General features: G+C 47.6%; 1 protein-coding gene across 4 annotated transcripts in view; it reads right to left on the minus strand.

Annotated features, from left to right (window-relative positions):
* The window catches only part of LOC139755977 (lachesin-like), a 244332-nt gene that overhangs the window by 44601 nt on the left and 182218 nt on the right, over nucleotides 1-17513 (minus strand). For all 4 annotated transcript variants that reach the window (XM_071674872.1, XM_071674844.1, XM_071674862.1 and 1 more), the window contains exon 3: nucleotides 4781-4899. In XM_071674872.1, coding sequence (XP_071530973.1) covers nucleotides 4781-4899 — 119 coding nt within the window. The remainder of the gene's footprint in view (nucleotides 1-4780; nucleotides 4900-17513) is intronic.

Below are 17513 nucleotides of genomic sequence, written 5' to 3' on the forward strand. Positions count from 1 at the left end.
CCTTCCCCCTTTTCTTCCCTCAGGTTCTCCTCTCAGTAGCCATTTCTAACTCTTTCTACATTTCATTTCTATCTTGTCCTTCCATTACTCTATGTTATTCTTTGTCTTGTTCCTCTCTATTGTCCTCTTCTGTTTTCCTCTCACTTTGCCTTTTAGAATTTTTCTCCTTCCTTGCGTCTCTCGTTCTCACTTCTCCATTTCTGTTGCTTCATATAATGTGCGGTTTCTATTGGTTCTCATACTATGTTGTTTTTGTTGATATATAATTTGGTTCTGTTGTCTTCTATATCAAGCTCTTTCTGTGACCTCATATATTGTTTGTTTATTTGCATTGTGTTCTTTCTGTTGGTTCTTATATTGTGTTGTTAGTGAACACATGATGTTTGTCCTTGTAATTCATTTCATAGATTGTTTCTGCTGCTTCATATATTGCTTCCAGGAATGCTTCGTATGGTGTCTTGTTTCTGGTGATTCAGATATTAATCCTACTGATTCATATATGTTGTCTGTTGGATGATGTGTTGTGCTACACTGGTTCATTTGGTTCATCTTGTGTTATCTCTCTCTCTTCTAACCTGTCAATGATCCTAGAATCTGACAACTGAACAAAGGTTGTTAAAGCTGTTACCCTTCGTAGACGACTCTTGTAGACACCCTAGCAGACGACACCCTAGCAGACGACACTCTAGCAGACGACACTCTAGCAGACGACACCCTAGCAGACGACGCCCTAGCAGACGACACTCTAGCAGACGACACTCTAGCAGACGACGCCCTAGCAGACGACACCCTAGCAGACGACGCCCTAGCAGACGACACTCTAGCAGACGACACCCTAGCAGACGACGCCCTAGCAGACGACACCCTAGCAGACGACGCCCTAGCAGACGACACTCTAGCAGACGACACCCTAGCAGACGACACTCTAGCAGACGACACCCTAGCAGACGACGCCCTAGCAGACGACACTCTAGCAGACGACACCCTAGCAGACGACGCCCTAGCAGACGACACTCTAGCAGACGACACCCTAGCAGACGACGCCCTAGCAGACGACACTCTAGCAGACGACACTCTAGCAGACGACACCCTAGCAGACGACACCCTAGCAGACGACACTCTTGCAGACGACACCCTAGCAGACGACGCCCTAGCAGACGACACTCTAGCAGACGACACCCTAGCAGACGACACTCTAGCAGACGACACTCTAGCAGACGACACTCTTGCAGACGACACTCTTGCAGACGACACCCTAGCAGACGACACCCTAGCAGACGACACTCTAGCAGACGACACCCTAGCAGACGACACTCTAGCAGACGACACTCTTGCAGACGACACTCCTGCAGACTACACTCCAGAAGACACCAGCACACGACACGTCCGCATCATCCCTTTCAACAGGAGGTGTAGTTGAGTCAGTTTTGCTTCCAGAAAGCAACGACATTAACACCATCTGCTGATGTATCGCTGGTCACCAGCCGTTATGATGTCTGCCTCTTCCCCTACACCGCCAAGGTTCGGAACTCTTTATCTTCTTATGTTTTTTCCAACAGCTGCGATTTCATCCTTTTTTAACAGGCAGATTTTCCATGATCTCTGAGAACTCTTATGATGATTTTTTTTCCTGTTAGACAGACAGACAGACAGATAGATAGATAGATAGATAGATATATAGGTAGGTAGATAGATAGGTAGATAGATTGATAAATAGATAGAGAGCAAGTACAATAGGAAACAGGGAATAAGGTGCAGGCGTTGTCCTAGTTGGTCAGGATATGAACATGTCCTTGAAACAACACCGAAGATTAGCTTGCTTGCTTGGCCTTTCTCTTTTTATTTCCTTCTGTCTGTCTGTCTGTCTGTCTGTCTGTCTGTCTCTCTCTCTCTCTCTCTCTCTCTCTCTCTCTCTCTCTCTCTCTCTCTCTCTCTCTCTCTCTTTCGCTTGACTTGATTATGTTTCATTTAAGATCTGAAGCAACAGACTTCCAGACATGTGGACGAAGCTGACACGTAATGTGAACACTGAACAAGACACAATAACACAGAGGGATACATGCACCACTGTGACACTACAGTCATACATGCACCACTGTGACACTACAGTCATACATGCACTATTGTGACACTACAGTCATACATGCACTATTGTGACACATGCGAGTTATTAACGAAGTATATAAGGGACGCCAATTCAAATGAACCGGAGCCACATGAACGAACCAAAGGAACACAGATGAATCAGTATCATACACGACCCCTTGTAACAAGAATGGATCATAAGAACCATCTACGGACCAGTAATGAACCAAAGTGACACATATGAACCAGTGAAACATAACCGGACGAGAGTGACACACAGGACACGCTGACACACGTGCACCAAAGGATGGCATGAGGGAGGCAGAAGCACAGAGGACGGGACACACCAGGAGCAGAGAGGGAGGGACACACCAGGAGCAGAGAGGGAGGGACACACCAGGAGCAGAGAGGGAGGGACACACCAGGAGCAGAGAGGGAGGGACACACCAGGAGCAGAGAGGGAGGGACACACCAGGCGCAGAGAGGGAGGGACACACCAGGAGCAGAGAGGGAGGGACACACCAGGCGCAGAGAGGGAGGGACACACCAGGAGCAGAGAGGGAGGGACACACCAGGTGCAGAGAGGGAGGGACACACCAGGAGCAGAGAGGGAGGGACACACCAGGAGCAGAGAGGGAGGGACACACCAGGAGCAGAGAGGGAGGGACACACCAGGAGCATTAAGTGTCGTCCGCGAGGCTCTGGAGGGAGAGGAGAAAACGCATCTGTTGACCTCTCACGCCCCAGTCCTGGCACCTCACACCCACCCACCCTGACAATCCCACTCCCCCTCCATCACTCGCCAAGATCACCCACCCCATGCCCTCCCTCCCTCCCATCTACCCCACCCCTTATGTTCCAACTTTATTCTTGCTCGGATGACCAGCCTCTGTGTGTAGCGGGGGGGGTGGGGGGGGGGGGTCTTCACGGGTGGGGGGGGGGTCTTCACGGGTGGGGGGGGTCTTCACGGGTGGGGGGGGGTCTTCACGGGTGGTCTCCTGGGGTGGTAACATGAGGGTGTTGAGAGCTCTCTCAGGAGGGGAGGAGGAGGAGGAGGTGGTCTTAGCTTGGTGAAGGCCGTTGTGTACAGGTAACCAGAGAGCAGGAGTCTTGGTCTGGGTCCCATGGGCGAGGTCAGGTGTGATGCAGTATGAGGGGTCGCAGTGAACTTATAATAACGGGGTGGTCTTAGAACTGTCCCACGGACCTGATGGAGGCCGCCCCTGAGACAGGCCCCCCCAGATACCTGCGGTGACCTGTAGAGTGAGGTACCTCAGGGGTAGGGCAAGGGGGTAACCTCAGGAGACATTTTAAGGGTAATCTTAAAAGATAATATAAGGGGGTAACCTCGAGGGATGTTTCAGGGGAAAGGTCAAGGGATGATGTGCTACACCACAACATCAACATCATCATCATTATCACCAAGGAAGAATGACAACATCAGTCACACGACGTAGTGTTCACAATGGTGACTGAAAGGTGGAAGCAGTACCAGGAGGGACCAGGGGACGGTACCAGGCAGAACAGCACCAGAGCCGTGGAGGAGAGGACAAGTGGAAGGTAAGGAAGGGTACCAGGGCCAGCAGCAGGTTGTTGCCAGGAGGACGATACTAGGAAGCTGTGGGAGTGTGGGAGGAGAGGGAGGAGCTGTGGGAGTGTGGATGAGGGTTGGTGTTGGGTGTAGTATAAAAACATAAGCATCATCCAGCTTCACGTGAACAACAACATGACAAACAAAATTTCCAACAAAACCCGAGAAATCCTGACCATTCTTGAGCCACCATCTCCCCCCTCCCTCCTCCAACACCTAACCCCCCCTCCTCCAACATCTAACCCCCCCCTCCTCCCCGCCCCCGCGCGCCCCGGGGCCTCCCTACCGTAATACGGTACAATTTACCGTAACTGCTGCGGGTGTCCGCCAATTGTGTGAGGATCAGGACGAGGTTAGCCTTCTGCACACGCTAATCCTCGCCTGATGGTGTGTGTGTGTGTGTGTGTGTGTGTGTGTGTGTGTGTGTGTGTGTGTGTGTGTCTGTGTGTGTGTGTAACATACCATAACATGGTCGCCCACTATCAGGGTCAAAATCATTCCAAAACCTTCTTACAGGTAGGACGTGAGACCAGGGAACCTCAGTCTGAGCTAACATGACCAGGATTGTGATCACATGTATCATCAATTAAGTCCAGATGTTTACCTTGTGTACCCACAGTAACCATCGTGTGTCGTGTGTGACACCAGGTCACATCCCCGACTGAACCCAGACGTTCTTCTTTCCTATCCCTGGTCAACAGAGGAGCCTGACCTCAGATACAAGATATGTGTGACCTTACGTTACCAGTGAATAACACACGTATCAATCTCGGTCGTCATCGCAAATGTTATCTGTCAAATGAGAGTTCATGGTATCAATATTATGACGTAACCTAGTTCAAGACAATGACGTCATACACTAAGTTATGTTGCTGACGTCACCAACCTGTACCTACGCACGGTCAGGTGACTCTAGTGGTAACTGTGGGTCAACTAGTAATATAGTTTGTGACGAGAGAATAACAGACAAAGCTGACCTCTAACTACAATATGCTACCGGCTAACAAGCCCTTGTGACCTCACACTAACATATCACTTTCTATAACATGACCCCGGTGTGACCCCGGTATGACCCCGGTATGACCCGGTATGACCCCAGCTCACCTTGTAAGGTCCGAGATGCTTGACGACGCAGGTGAAGATGATGTCCCGACCCTTGATGACGGTGATGTTGCCGATGGGGTCACCGAAGGAGGGCATGGGGTTCCCCGGCAGGTGCTGCACTGTGGGGGGCAGGAAGAGGAGGAGGCTGGTTAGTGGGTCGTCTGCACGAGGGAGGGAGGGGCAGTGTGTCTGTCTGTCTGTCCTCTGGTGGACAACCTAACTACAGACACAGCAGAGTAAGTGTAATTACCATACAGTACTGTACCAGGCAGGTCTGCACTAGTGGGGGCCCCTCATCATCTCTTGAACTGTCTCCATCATACAACTTTTTCAACTTGTATACAATGTCGGCATCTGTCGTGTGCACACACTGGGGAAATCTGTCATGTTCTCACACTGAGGATATCATCATCACCAACATCACCATCACCACCATCACCAACACCATCACCACCATCACCAACATCCTTACCACCATCACCATCACCACCACCAACATCACCATCACCACCATCACCACCATCACCAACACCATCACCACCATCACCAACATCCAGAGATAATCACAACAAATCAGGACATAACTCAATCAACAATATTCGCCACATCACAACAATACCCAGAAACCACAACACAAAACCACAACCCCAGCCTCCCCAGTAGCACTGTATTCCCCCGGGCGCTCATTTAATCAATCATATTTGCATTTATATTTATCTGGGCTACGAGGGAGTGCAGGGCGCCCCTGGCTGGGCCGACACCAGCGCCACCCGGGACGGCGGCCACAGATTGAAACACTACCCTAATTTGTTTACATTATGGTCTGGTTACCATGTGGTGCTGAGTGTACAGTCTGGGGCTCTGGTGTACAGTGGAGTACCTGGGTGTACACTATCGTACCTGGGTGTCCCCTATCGTACCTGGGTGTACACTATCGTACTTGGGTGTACACTATCGTACCTGGGTGTACACTATCGTACCTGGGTGTCCCCTATCGTACCTGGGTGTACACTATCGTACTTGGGTGTACACTATCGTACCTGGGTGTCCCCTATCGTACCTGGGTGTACACTATCGTACTTGGGTGTACACTATCGTACTTGGGTGTACACTATCGTACCTGGGTGTACACTATCGTACCTAGGTGTACACTATCGTACTTGGGTGTACAATATGGATCCTGTACACCTTTCTTCCCAGCTCACTTACGTTCACCACTCTTCTCTCACTCATGTATTTTCTTCTTTTCTCACAGCCGGTACAGCCCTCGCCTCATCCAGACAAGTGTCAGCCATCATCCCCCCAGCTGCCCCTCTCACCACACTCGCCTCTACCAACCTCTCTTTTGCACGCCTATCAATTACTTCATAATCCAAGAATGTTCGCTTACTATCTGTCCTGCCCACCCACGTACGTCCATCCTTTATAACAAGTATTCCCACACAAAGGTGAAATTCCAGGATAACTCCATGACTTCATGAGCATTACCGGGTATCCCATGCCTACCAATCACACCCTTAACTAGCACATCAGCCACTCCCACATTCAAAACACCTGTCACTAATACTCGACCCCTCGCCTCAAACCTGCTGATGAACTCCCCTCCTCCCGACCCACTCGCCTCTCTTCCTTCCTCCTCTCGCTTCCAGGAGTATAAACACTAATAAACATTCACATCTCCAGCTCCCCATCGTTCAGGGGCTCACCTCCTTGTACTCTGTCACTCATTCCCACAACTCCTCATTCAGCAGAAGCTTTACCCCTTCCTTAGTTCTCTCCCTCATACTAATGCCTGACTTTACCTCACAGACAATCCCAAGCCATTCTTCCCCCTTCCCCTTTAGCTTTGTATCACTCAGAGTCAGAACACCCGGGTTCCTCTCCTCCAACATACATCTGTCTCCCTCATCATCTCATCTTGCTCACGTCCACACACACACACACTCACACTGCCCAGCCTGAGCCTTCCAGGAGGATGACCACTACGCGTTTGGCTTCTTTTACTCCAACATTTGGGATATTGAAATACAAGGAGGCAAGGTTGTCCCCCCCCACCCCCTTGCCTCTTTAAGTCGCCATGTACGACACACAGAGAATACGTGGGAAGTATTCTTTATCTTGCATATATATATATATATATATATATATATATATATATATATATATATATATATATATATATATATATATATGAATAGGTATTACCTTGTACACTCCACCTTATGTTATCTTCGGTTTGTTATGCTTACCATCTGCGCTCAGCTGTCCACCACTTACCTCCTCTATACCCACCACCTGTGCTCTGTTATACCCACCACCTGTGCTCTGTTATACCCACCACCTGTGCTCTGTTATACCCACCACCTGTGCTCTGTTATACCCGCTACCTGTGCTCTGTTATGCCCACCTTCTGTGCTATTCTTGTCTCTTTCCTCCGTCCCTTCACCCAGACATATTGAAATCCCTTCCTAGAGCACAACAACTTTACATATATTTGCATCCGTAATGAATATATTTCGTGTCCACCCTCGCAAAAACTCATGATCAATATGTGCAACATATGTTTTGGCTTTCCTGACGTAATTGTTTGTTGCTGGCCACACTATTGCCATCTCTTGGTCGCCTCAGATGATAACCCGCCTGTGATGGTCACACTGCTGCAGCCACCTGACCCTACCTTGCTCACTCGCATCACACACACCACAAACGTAACGCTGACTCCTCATTAACCTGCTGACTGACGCCACTTGTGTGACTACTATGTGGCTTTATTATCTCTCTCTCTCTCTCTCTCTCTCTCTCTCTCTCTCTCTCTCTCTCTCATCCTCTCTTGTCATCCTGACCCAAGATGAAGCTACGCCTCGTTTTACAGTTCCACTTTACTTAAGCTAGAGATAAATGTTAACGACCTGTGACCCAATTCCGTGTGGAGCAGTTACACTCGACCATGGCCTGTGAACCACCTTCGTGTGGACCAATCACCATCGTCCATGTCTTATGACCTAGATCAGTGTGGACCAATCACCATCGTCCATAACCATGTATCATAATATTTCGTCAATATACACTCACACAGCACTTAAGTGAAGCTAATTCCTTAGGAATATATTTCTTGTTGTATGTATGATCTTGGTGTCTGCAGACATGATAATATAACGTCAAATGATCTATCGAGAAATTATAACCAACACAAACATTACTAACCAACTTTCATGATTAGTTTTGATAACTAATTCATTTCTATATATTTCCACTCGTAAAATGTTCCTTCATTTCCAAGTTACGACCACCTTGCCTGCTCGCCGCACACTGCGTCCTGCACGTACTGTGCTGCCGCATGCGGCTCCGTACACCGCACGTCACTCACGTCTGCCTGGTCATGTTTCTTTCACTATGTCTCCTGCCATGATCGCTGACCCTCCTGCTGAGAAATCCCTTAATGGGACTTGTTCCCCTGGCGTTTGGAACCACTGTATATATATATATATATATATATATATATATATATATACAGTACGTGGAGCCTGGGGTAAGCCAGTGACGGAGGTTAGGCGTCTCCCTGGACCGCTCGAGCCCAATTACGTGTACACACACACACGTCCTGAGAGCAGGTGTATTAATGTGTCTCACCTCGCCAGGTAATAACAGTTTAGAGGATCAGTGGAGTTGACTCGATTGATGGTTGAAGGATTGATGGCTTGAGTGGCCTCTCTGCCCCTCGCCTAACCCTCCCCCCAACCCCCCAACTTTATGATTATCGCCTTACAGAACTGGATTATCAATTAAACACATCTGGAGGGCGAATGTAATCCTTTCTGATGGACAATTATGTGTGTACATCAGCCTGTGCTCGTCTGCTCTAGCCAGCCACAGAGATTGGCCAATTTCATGTGCTCACGAAAGCAGATATGACACGATAATTGAATATTGATCGTGTGCTCTGGTGTCCTTCTATTAGATTAGCGGGTAGGGACGGGGTCGACGCCTCCACCTCCCCTCCTCCATCCCCCTCCCACGGTTCTTCCACCTCATCCTCCCCTCCTTCCTCCTCCCACATACTCCTCTTCAAAATCTCCCATCCTGTACCAGCAGCACCAGTTTGTCACAACCCCAGACTCCCCAGCCTCACTCCAGATTTGCCTCAACCCAGACGAATCTCGTCAACCAAGGTTGAACGTCTCTAACCCACACCCCAGCCGCTCCCCCTCACACGACTGCTGCCTCCCGTGTCCCAGCCACACCTTCCACCACACCTCTACAACCTCCCTCACCTGACACACTCCCTCCTCCCACCTTACTCTGTCTCCCTCACATGTCAACACGTCCCAGCAGATGCCCTCCCCACATCCAACCACACCCCATGTACATCTCCCCGCCACACCTCCCCACCACATGTACATCTCCCCGCCACACCTCCCCACCACATATATCTCCTCCCCGCCACACCTCCCCACCACATGTACATCTCCCCGCCACACCTCCCCACCACATGTACATCTCCCAGCCACACCTCCCCACCACATGTATCTCCTCCCCGCCATACCTCATTCTCTTTCCTCCCTGGGAAGAAGGACGTATACTTGCCACAACCATCAGGGGTTTGTCCACCATGTCCGTATGTACACACAATCATACATACATACATACATACCTGCTATCCTGCATGTATATAGTTGTGTTGTGTAGCCACATGTAGACCTGCTCAGTGACCCATTTGATACTTTAAAGATCTAGTGAGCGATGGTCTGTAATCCCCAGGTGACCTGTACCTGGTGCAGGCTGCAGGTGACCTGGTACCTGGTGCAGGCTGCAGGTGACCTGGTACCTGGTGCAGGCTGCAGGTGACCTGGTACCTGGTGCAGGCTGCAGGTGACCTGGTACCTGGTGTAGGCTGCAGGTGACCTGGTACCTGGTGTAGGTAAGTACACTCACTCATGAGGATCTATTAGTTCCGGCAGGATAAGCTCGACAACTGTGTGTGTGTGTGTGTGTGTGTGTGTGTGTGTGTGTGTGTGTGTGTGTGTGTGACAGATCATCAGTCCCTTACACTGATGGGTCAGATATATGTGCATGACTGCACACAGCAGCATGATGACGTCATCCTAACACTAGGAAACTTTTTATTACCATCTCTCTCTCTCTCTCTCTCTCTCTCTCTCTCTCTCTCTCTCTCTCTCTCTCTCTCTCTCTGTCTCTCTATCTATCTTGAGGGAGCTGTATAATGCAGTTATCTTTCCATTACACATTATGATAATAAATACACACTTAATATTAAGTCACACATTTACGAATATTGATTTTGAATCTTGGTAAAGATTGAACAAAATATTTCTCCAGATTCTACAATATTCTCCAGCTGAAAACATGCATTAATGTAGTACGGTCAAACCTCGCTCCTGTTTTGTACCTTTGAAATATATGTCGCATAAAATTCAAAGAAACAATTACAAAACTTGAGCATGAAAATCATGGATGAAGCTTCACTTCTGAAGGAAACTGGTAAAAAGTTATGAAATTTCAGAGAAGAAACTTAATAAAGACAGTGATATAATTATGATCCAAATTTATCCCAAAATAAAATAGGAAGATCAACGCACATCATAATGTATGTTGTTATCAAAACATGGATCATAAACAACTGATTTCTATTGTCATGAAGATGAATGAGAACCCCTAGAGTACACATGTACACTTATACTGTACATTACGACGTACATCATACATGTTCACTAGTGCTGTACATGGCGTACATCATACACGTACACTTGTATGGTACATAACGACGTACATCATACATGTACTCTTATACATCACGACGTACATCATATATGTACACTCATAATGTATAGCAAATAAAATCTGTGGAGTTCCGTTCATTTAAATTTCCATATCTGGATCTTTTGTTTGTGTACCAGGGTCGTGTGATAGGTATGTATGAATGTATGTGGGTAGGTCGTGTGGTAGGTATGAATGTATGTATGTATGAATGTATGTATGTATGTATGTATGTATGTATGTAGGTAGGTAGGTAGGCAGGTCGTGTGGTAGGTGGGTAGGTATGAATGTATGTATGTATGTAGGTATGTATGTATGTAGGTAGGTCGGTGTGATATGTGCATCCCTCAGATAACTTGTGCAGCAGCATGTGTGGTGGTGGTGGTGAGCCGCGCCAGGGATGGCCACACACACACACACACACACACACCTCAACGGTTCACTGTCGTGTTTACCTCTTGCTCAGCCTCGTCCCTCTACACGACCAGCTGGCTGGCAGTAGCTTAAGGGACGACCTGAAGTAGCTATGATCATCACTAGACTCGTTCTCTCCTCGGTACATAATAAACTGTATTTATCTTTGATTCTATTATTGACGTAAGGTTCCACTGGTCGTGGGAAGGCTTGCCCTACGGTTGATCATGACGCCATGACCTGCTCTCGTGTCAGTACTCACCTTACCAGGACACCAGACCGCCGGACACCTGGTGTAAACCATGGCTGGTTTATCTGTTATCCCCCACACCCCGCAGCGCTGCTTGCCATAAAGCACACATAACAAGCACCATGGCCACAAACACCATGACCACAAACATGGCCCAAAGCACCATGGCCACAAATATGGCCATAATACGAGAAAGACATCAGAAACCACTCATAACAGAAGCCAAGGTTAACGGAGTATATCTCAGTGGTTGACCATCATCTTCACCAAGAGGAATTCTTAAGGTCAGTCAGTCGTCATGTATTACAAATGTTGTTGTTATAAGTTTCACAACGAAGTGAGAGATGGCGGAGGAGTGTCGTACCATCCTGCTGGTCTGGGACTCCCTAACCTTGTGTGTCTACTTACATAAAGTAAAATGACTCTTAACTACCCTACCAGTCAAACAACCTGATTCACACTGTTCTCCAGGACGCGTGTCACACCGCCGTTCCTCTGAACAATTGATATTAGTTGTGGTATTCACCCCCTCCCTCCTCCCCCCCCTCCCTCCTCCCTCACCCCTCCCCCCCCTTCCTCCCCCCCTCCCTCCCTCCCTCCCAGGATGGAACGTATAATTAGATTCCTCAATACAGTCACCACAAAGTGCCAAACCCGACCATTTATTGGATTCCTGAGCCGAGCATAACGAAACCCGGTTGATAATGAGGCGGTTCATGCGTGTCAGCCCAGCAAGAGGGAGAGAGTAGCGCCTGGCTGGCCGCCCCCGGGCAGGCGTCGCGCCTCACACCGATACCTGCCAACCAAAGTTTAATTCGGCGTCCAGAAGTTTGTAGCGCTCTCGGACATTCCGGGGGTAACGGAGCGGAGAGATGAACCTAGCGGTGGGGGCAGGGGAGACTGGCAGGGGGAGGCTGCAAGGAGGAGAGGACAGGGGGAAGTTGGCAGGGGGAGACTGGCATGGGATGTAGGACACGGGAGGCTGCCAGGGAATGGAGGGTAGGGGGGGGGGGGGAGGATGGTCAGGGGATGTCGTACAGACGCTCAACACAGAACTGTCTGTCATGATTGGTGGAGGTCAGGGGTCTGGTTGGTCAGCTGGAGTGGAGGTCACAGGTCAGCTGTGGTGAAAACTGGTCAACTGATTACAAAATGAGAGAAAGAGAGAGAGGGGGGGGGTGTCACTGGAGGATATCAAATGTAGTTCACACAGACAACAACACAGACACACAGACACAGACAACAACACAGACACACAGACACAGACAGCAACACAGACACACAGACAGCAACACAGACACACAGACACAGATAACAAACAGACAGACAGACACACAGTCAGACCCGGACACAGACACTGAGACAGACACACAAACAACAGGAAAGATGAGGTTGGCATCAAGACAATTACAGGGATCATCCAAAGTCTTTAAGTTTACCCACCAGGGAAGAGAGAAGAATCACTGGTGACCTGATCCCAACCTTTAAGATTGTAAACCAATTTGATACGGTTAGTTGGCAAGGGTTCTGACGAAGAAGCAGAAGGAACTGCCACAGAACATCACATGAACATGTTATCTGTTATAACAAAATGTAAGCCATCAGTTATCTGGTATGATGATGATGATGATGATGATGATGGTGATGATGGTGATGATGATGATGATAATGATGATGATGATGATGATGATGGTGATAATGATGATGATGATGATGATGAATGAGATAACCTGAGTTGTGAGGTAGTGAAGATGGTCCTCGTGGATACACAAGATTAAGGAACTGTGTGATACAGAAAGGTCAAGAGATGGGACTCCACCAGTGTGGGTCACCAACCACTACAGTACAAATAAGCAATGACACACACGAGTACAGAACTCTCTCCTCGTGTTATGTAATGAGGTAATTACCTACACCTCACAAGTCATACAAACACACAGAAAAACCTGGGAAAATCTGGCTAAATATAAACATTGCGTCCCAGTGAAGCACAGACCGGTCCTGTGTGATCATCCATACTGTATATAAGGAAGTTGGTACGGAATGTATGATTAACGCATACATCGTGTATGGATAATCTTCACTCCCCATATAAGGAAACTTATACAGCATGTATGAACGACATGACAGTGTGTGTAGATCCCATACATCCTGGTTTTATTATTCACAATAAATTAGTTTACATCTGTCTATATTTCGCAACACAGACCATATAGCCGGATCATACACAACGTAAGTTATGCACTGACTATACATAGTTATACAGGATGTATGACAAGTTGCTACAGTTGTATACCTGAGGCAGGAGCCAGGCAGGAAGGGGATAATTTTGCCTCCTTGTATTGAATTTCCTGGAGCGAGGGTCCACACCTGGTTCTTCCCAGCACAGTAATCCCCACCAGGTCTATATCACACACCACCCTCACCCCAGCACCACAGCCTCTGGCCTTCCCCACGGACATGGGGCTCTCCCACGGGGCTATGCTTCCCCCTGGGGTGTGGCTGGCACATGGGGTGTGGCTGGCACCTGGGGTGTGGCTGGCACCTGGGGTGTGGCTGGCACCTGGGGTGTGGCTGGCACCTGGAGTGTGGCTGGCACCTGGGGTGTGGCTGGCACCTGAAGTGTGGCTGGCACCTGGGGTGTGGCTGGCACCTGGGGTGTGGCTGGCACCTGGGGTGTGGCTGGCAGATGGGTTTTATACTGACAAACATAAATCAATATAATGTGTCAATATGAAAATCAAACGTGAATATGAAATGATTCGTAAACAATGAGTCACCAGATATTATGAAAGAAAAACTGAAACGAACACAAAGAAGAGCAACAAAACCAATTTCGTGGCTCAGAAATACATGCAATGATGAAAAGTTAAGACATATGGTTACTTCTCCCTCACTACGGTAACAAACTGTATAGAGACGTAACAAACGTTTTCGAATTTCTTAATGATTTCGACAATGTATCACATGGTCTTCCCATATAGTTGTCTTCTACCGAACAATGTGCCAGAGAGGCGTGGTGAGTGGCGATGAGCCGTGGGATGTCCTATCCTGTCTCCATCCATAAAGATGTGTAGAGAGCAACCTGCTTTACTATCCCGTCGCCATCCATCTAGGTGGGTACGGAGGAGCCTTACTATCCCCTCTCCATCCTTCTATATCAGGATAGCAGGACACTGCTACTGTCCTCCACCACACGACCTGCTCACACACCACCACCTCCTCTGCCTGTCCCTCACTCCCTTCTGAAGTCTAGCAGTGGGTGGTGACGCGGGGCTACCCGTCACACGCGGGGCTACCCGTCACACGCGGGGCTACCCGTCACACGCGGGGCCACAGTGGGTCGGTCTACATACCCTGAGCTAGCGTCACTTCCCGTCACCACCCCTGCCACACCTCCCGTCACCACCCCTGCAACACCTCCCGTCACCACCCCTGCAGCACCTCCCGTCACCACCCCTGCAACACCTCCCGTCACCACCCCTGCCACACCTCCCGTCACCACCCCTGCCACACCTCCCGTCACCACCCCTGCAACACCTCCCGTCACCACCCCTGCAACACCTCCCGTCACCACCCCTGCCACACCTCCCGTCACCACCCCTGCAACACCTCCCGTCACCACCCCTGCAACACCTCCCGTCACCACCCCTGCAACACCTCCCGTCACCACCCCTGCCACACCTCCCATCACCACCCCTGCAACACCTCCCGTCACCACCCCTGCAACACCTCCCGTCACCACCCCTGCAACACCTCCCGTCACCACCCCTGCAACACCTCCCGTCACCACCCCTGCCACACCTCCCGTCACCACCCCTGCAACACCTCCCGTCACCACCCCTGCAACACCTCCCGTCACCACCCCTGCAACACCTCCCGTCACCACCCCTGCCACACCTCCCATCACCACCCCTGCCACACCTCCCGTCACCACCCCTGCAACACCTCCCGTCACCACCCCTGCAACACCTCCCGTCACCACCCCTGCAACACCTCCCGTCACCACCCCTGCAACACCTCCCGTCACCACCCCTGCAACACCTCCCGTCACCACCCCTGCAACACCTCCCGTCACCACCCCTGCCACACCTCCCGTCACCACCCCTGCCACACCTCCCGTCACCACCCCTGCAACTCACACTTGGCCCAGGCCGCTACATTCTTCCCTCGACAGAAATAGAATATAATCACGTCACGGATCCTCTCACCCCAGAGGGGCTCACCTTACCCTACTCCTGCGTGGAGAGCAACCTCGATCTTACATGAGCTCTATAAAAGGGGTTCTGAGATGACATGATAACACAAATCAAAACCAATAAGAGCCATGTGGTATATGCTGGGCGACGTGCTGTTAGTGGGCTGAACCGAGCTATATGAAGCCGCGTGAGTGGCTCCGGTGCGGAGCTGCTGCTCTGCGTACAATGGACGTGTGCACACTGTGGCCAGGGTGCACACTGTGGCCAGGGTGCACACTGTGGCCAGGGTGCACACTGTGGCGGTGCACACTGTGGCCAGGGTGCACACTGTGGCCAGGGTGCACACTGTGGCCAGGGTGCACACTGTGGCCAGGGTGCACACTGTGGCCAGGGTGCACACTGTGGCCAGGGTGCAGCGACCAGCGAGATGTTTAGCGAGTGTAGTGACCAGCGAGATGTTTAGCGAGTGTAGTGACCAGCGAGCTGTTCAGTGAGAGTAGTGACCAGCGAGCTGTTTAGCGAGTGTAGTGACCAGTGAGCTGTTTAGCGAGTGTAGTGACCATGAGCTGTTTAGCGAGTGTAGTGACCAGTGAGATGTACTGGAATGGAATGAGTAGAACGTCATTTGCATAATGTGTTGCTGGTGTTGCGTGTAATCATTCATTGTTACCTCTATTAATAATGTATCCAACATTATCATCATTAATAATGTATCCAACATTATCATCATTAATAATGTATCCAACATTATCATCATTAATAATGTATCCAACATTATCATCATTAATAATGTATCCAACATTATCATCATTAATAATGTATCCAACATTATCATCATAATAATGTATCCAACATTATCATCATTAATAATGTATCCAACATTATCATCATTAATAATGTATCCAACATTATCATCATTAATAATGTATCCAACATTATCATCATTAATAATGTATCCAACATTATCATCATTAATAATGTATCCAACATTATCATCATTAATAATGTATCCAACATTATCATCATTAATAATGTATCCAACATTATCATCATTAATAATGTATCCAACATTATCATCATTAATAATGTATCCAACATTATCATCATTAATAATGTATCCAACATTATCATCATTAATAATGTATCCAACATTATCATCATTAATAATGTATCCAACATTATCATCATTAATAATGTATCCAACATTATCATCATTAATAATGTATCCAACATTATCATCATTAATAATGTATCCAACATTATCATCATTAATAATGTATCCAACATTATCATCATTAATAATGTATCCAACATTATCATCATTAATAATGTATCCAACATTATCATCATTAATAATGTATCCAACATTATCATCATTAATAATGTATCCAACATTATCATCATTAATAATGTATCCAACATTATCATCATTAATAATGTATCCAACATTATCATCATTAATAATGTATCCAACATTATCATCATTAATAATGTATCCAACATTATCATCATTAATAATGTATCCAACATTATCATCATTACAATGTATCCAACATTATCATCATTAATAATGTATCCAACATTATCATCATTAATAATGTATCCAACATTATCATCATTAATAATGTATCCAACATTATCATCATTAATAATGTATCCAACATTATCATCATTAATAATGTATCCAACATTATCATCATTAATAATGTATCCAACATTATCATCATTAATAATGTATCCAACATTATCATCATTAATAATGTATCCAACATTATCATCATTAATAATGTATCCAAACATTATCATCATTAATAATGTATCCAACATTATCATCATTAATAATGTATCAACATTATCATCATAATAATGTATCCAACATTATCATCATTAATAATGTATCCAACATTATCATCATTAATAATGTATCCCAATTCAACATTATCATCATTAATAATGTATCCAACATTATCATCATTAATAATGTATCCAACATTATCATCATTAATAATGTATCCAACATTATCATCATTAATAATGTATCCAACATTATCATCATTAATAATGTATCCAACATTATCATCATTAATAATGTATC

Source organism: Panulirus ornatus, chromosome 2 (assembly GCF_036320965.1).
Source record: "Panulirus ornatus isolate Po-2019 chromosome 2, ASM3632096v1, whole genome shotgun sequence".
In the NCBI taxonomy this organism is placed as follows: Eukaryota; Metazoa; Arthropoda; class Malacostraca; order Decapoda; family Palinuridae; genus Panulirus; species Panulirus ornatus.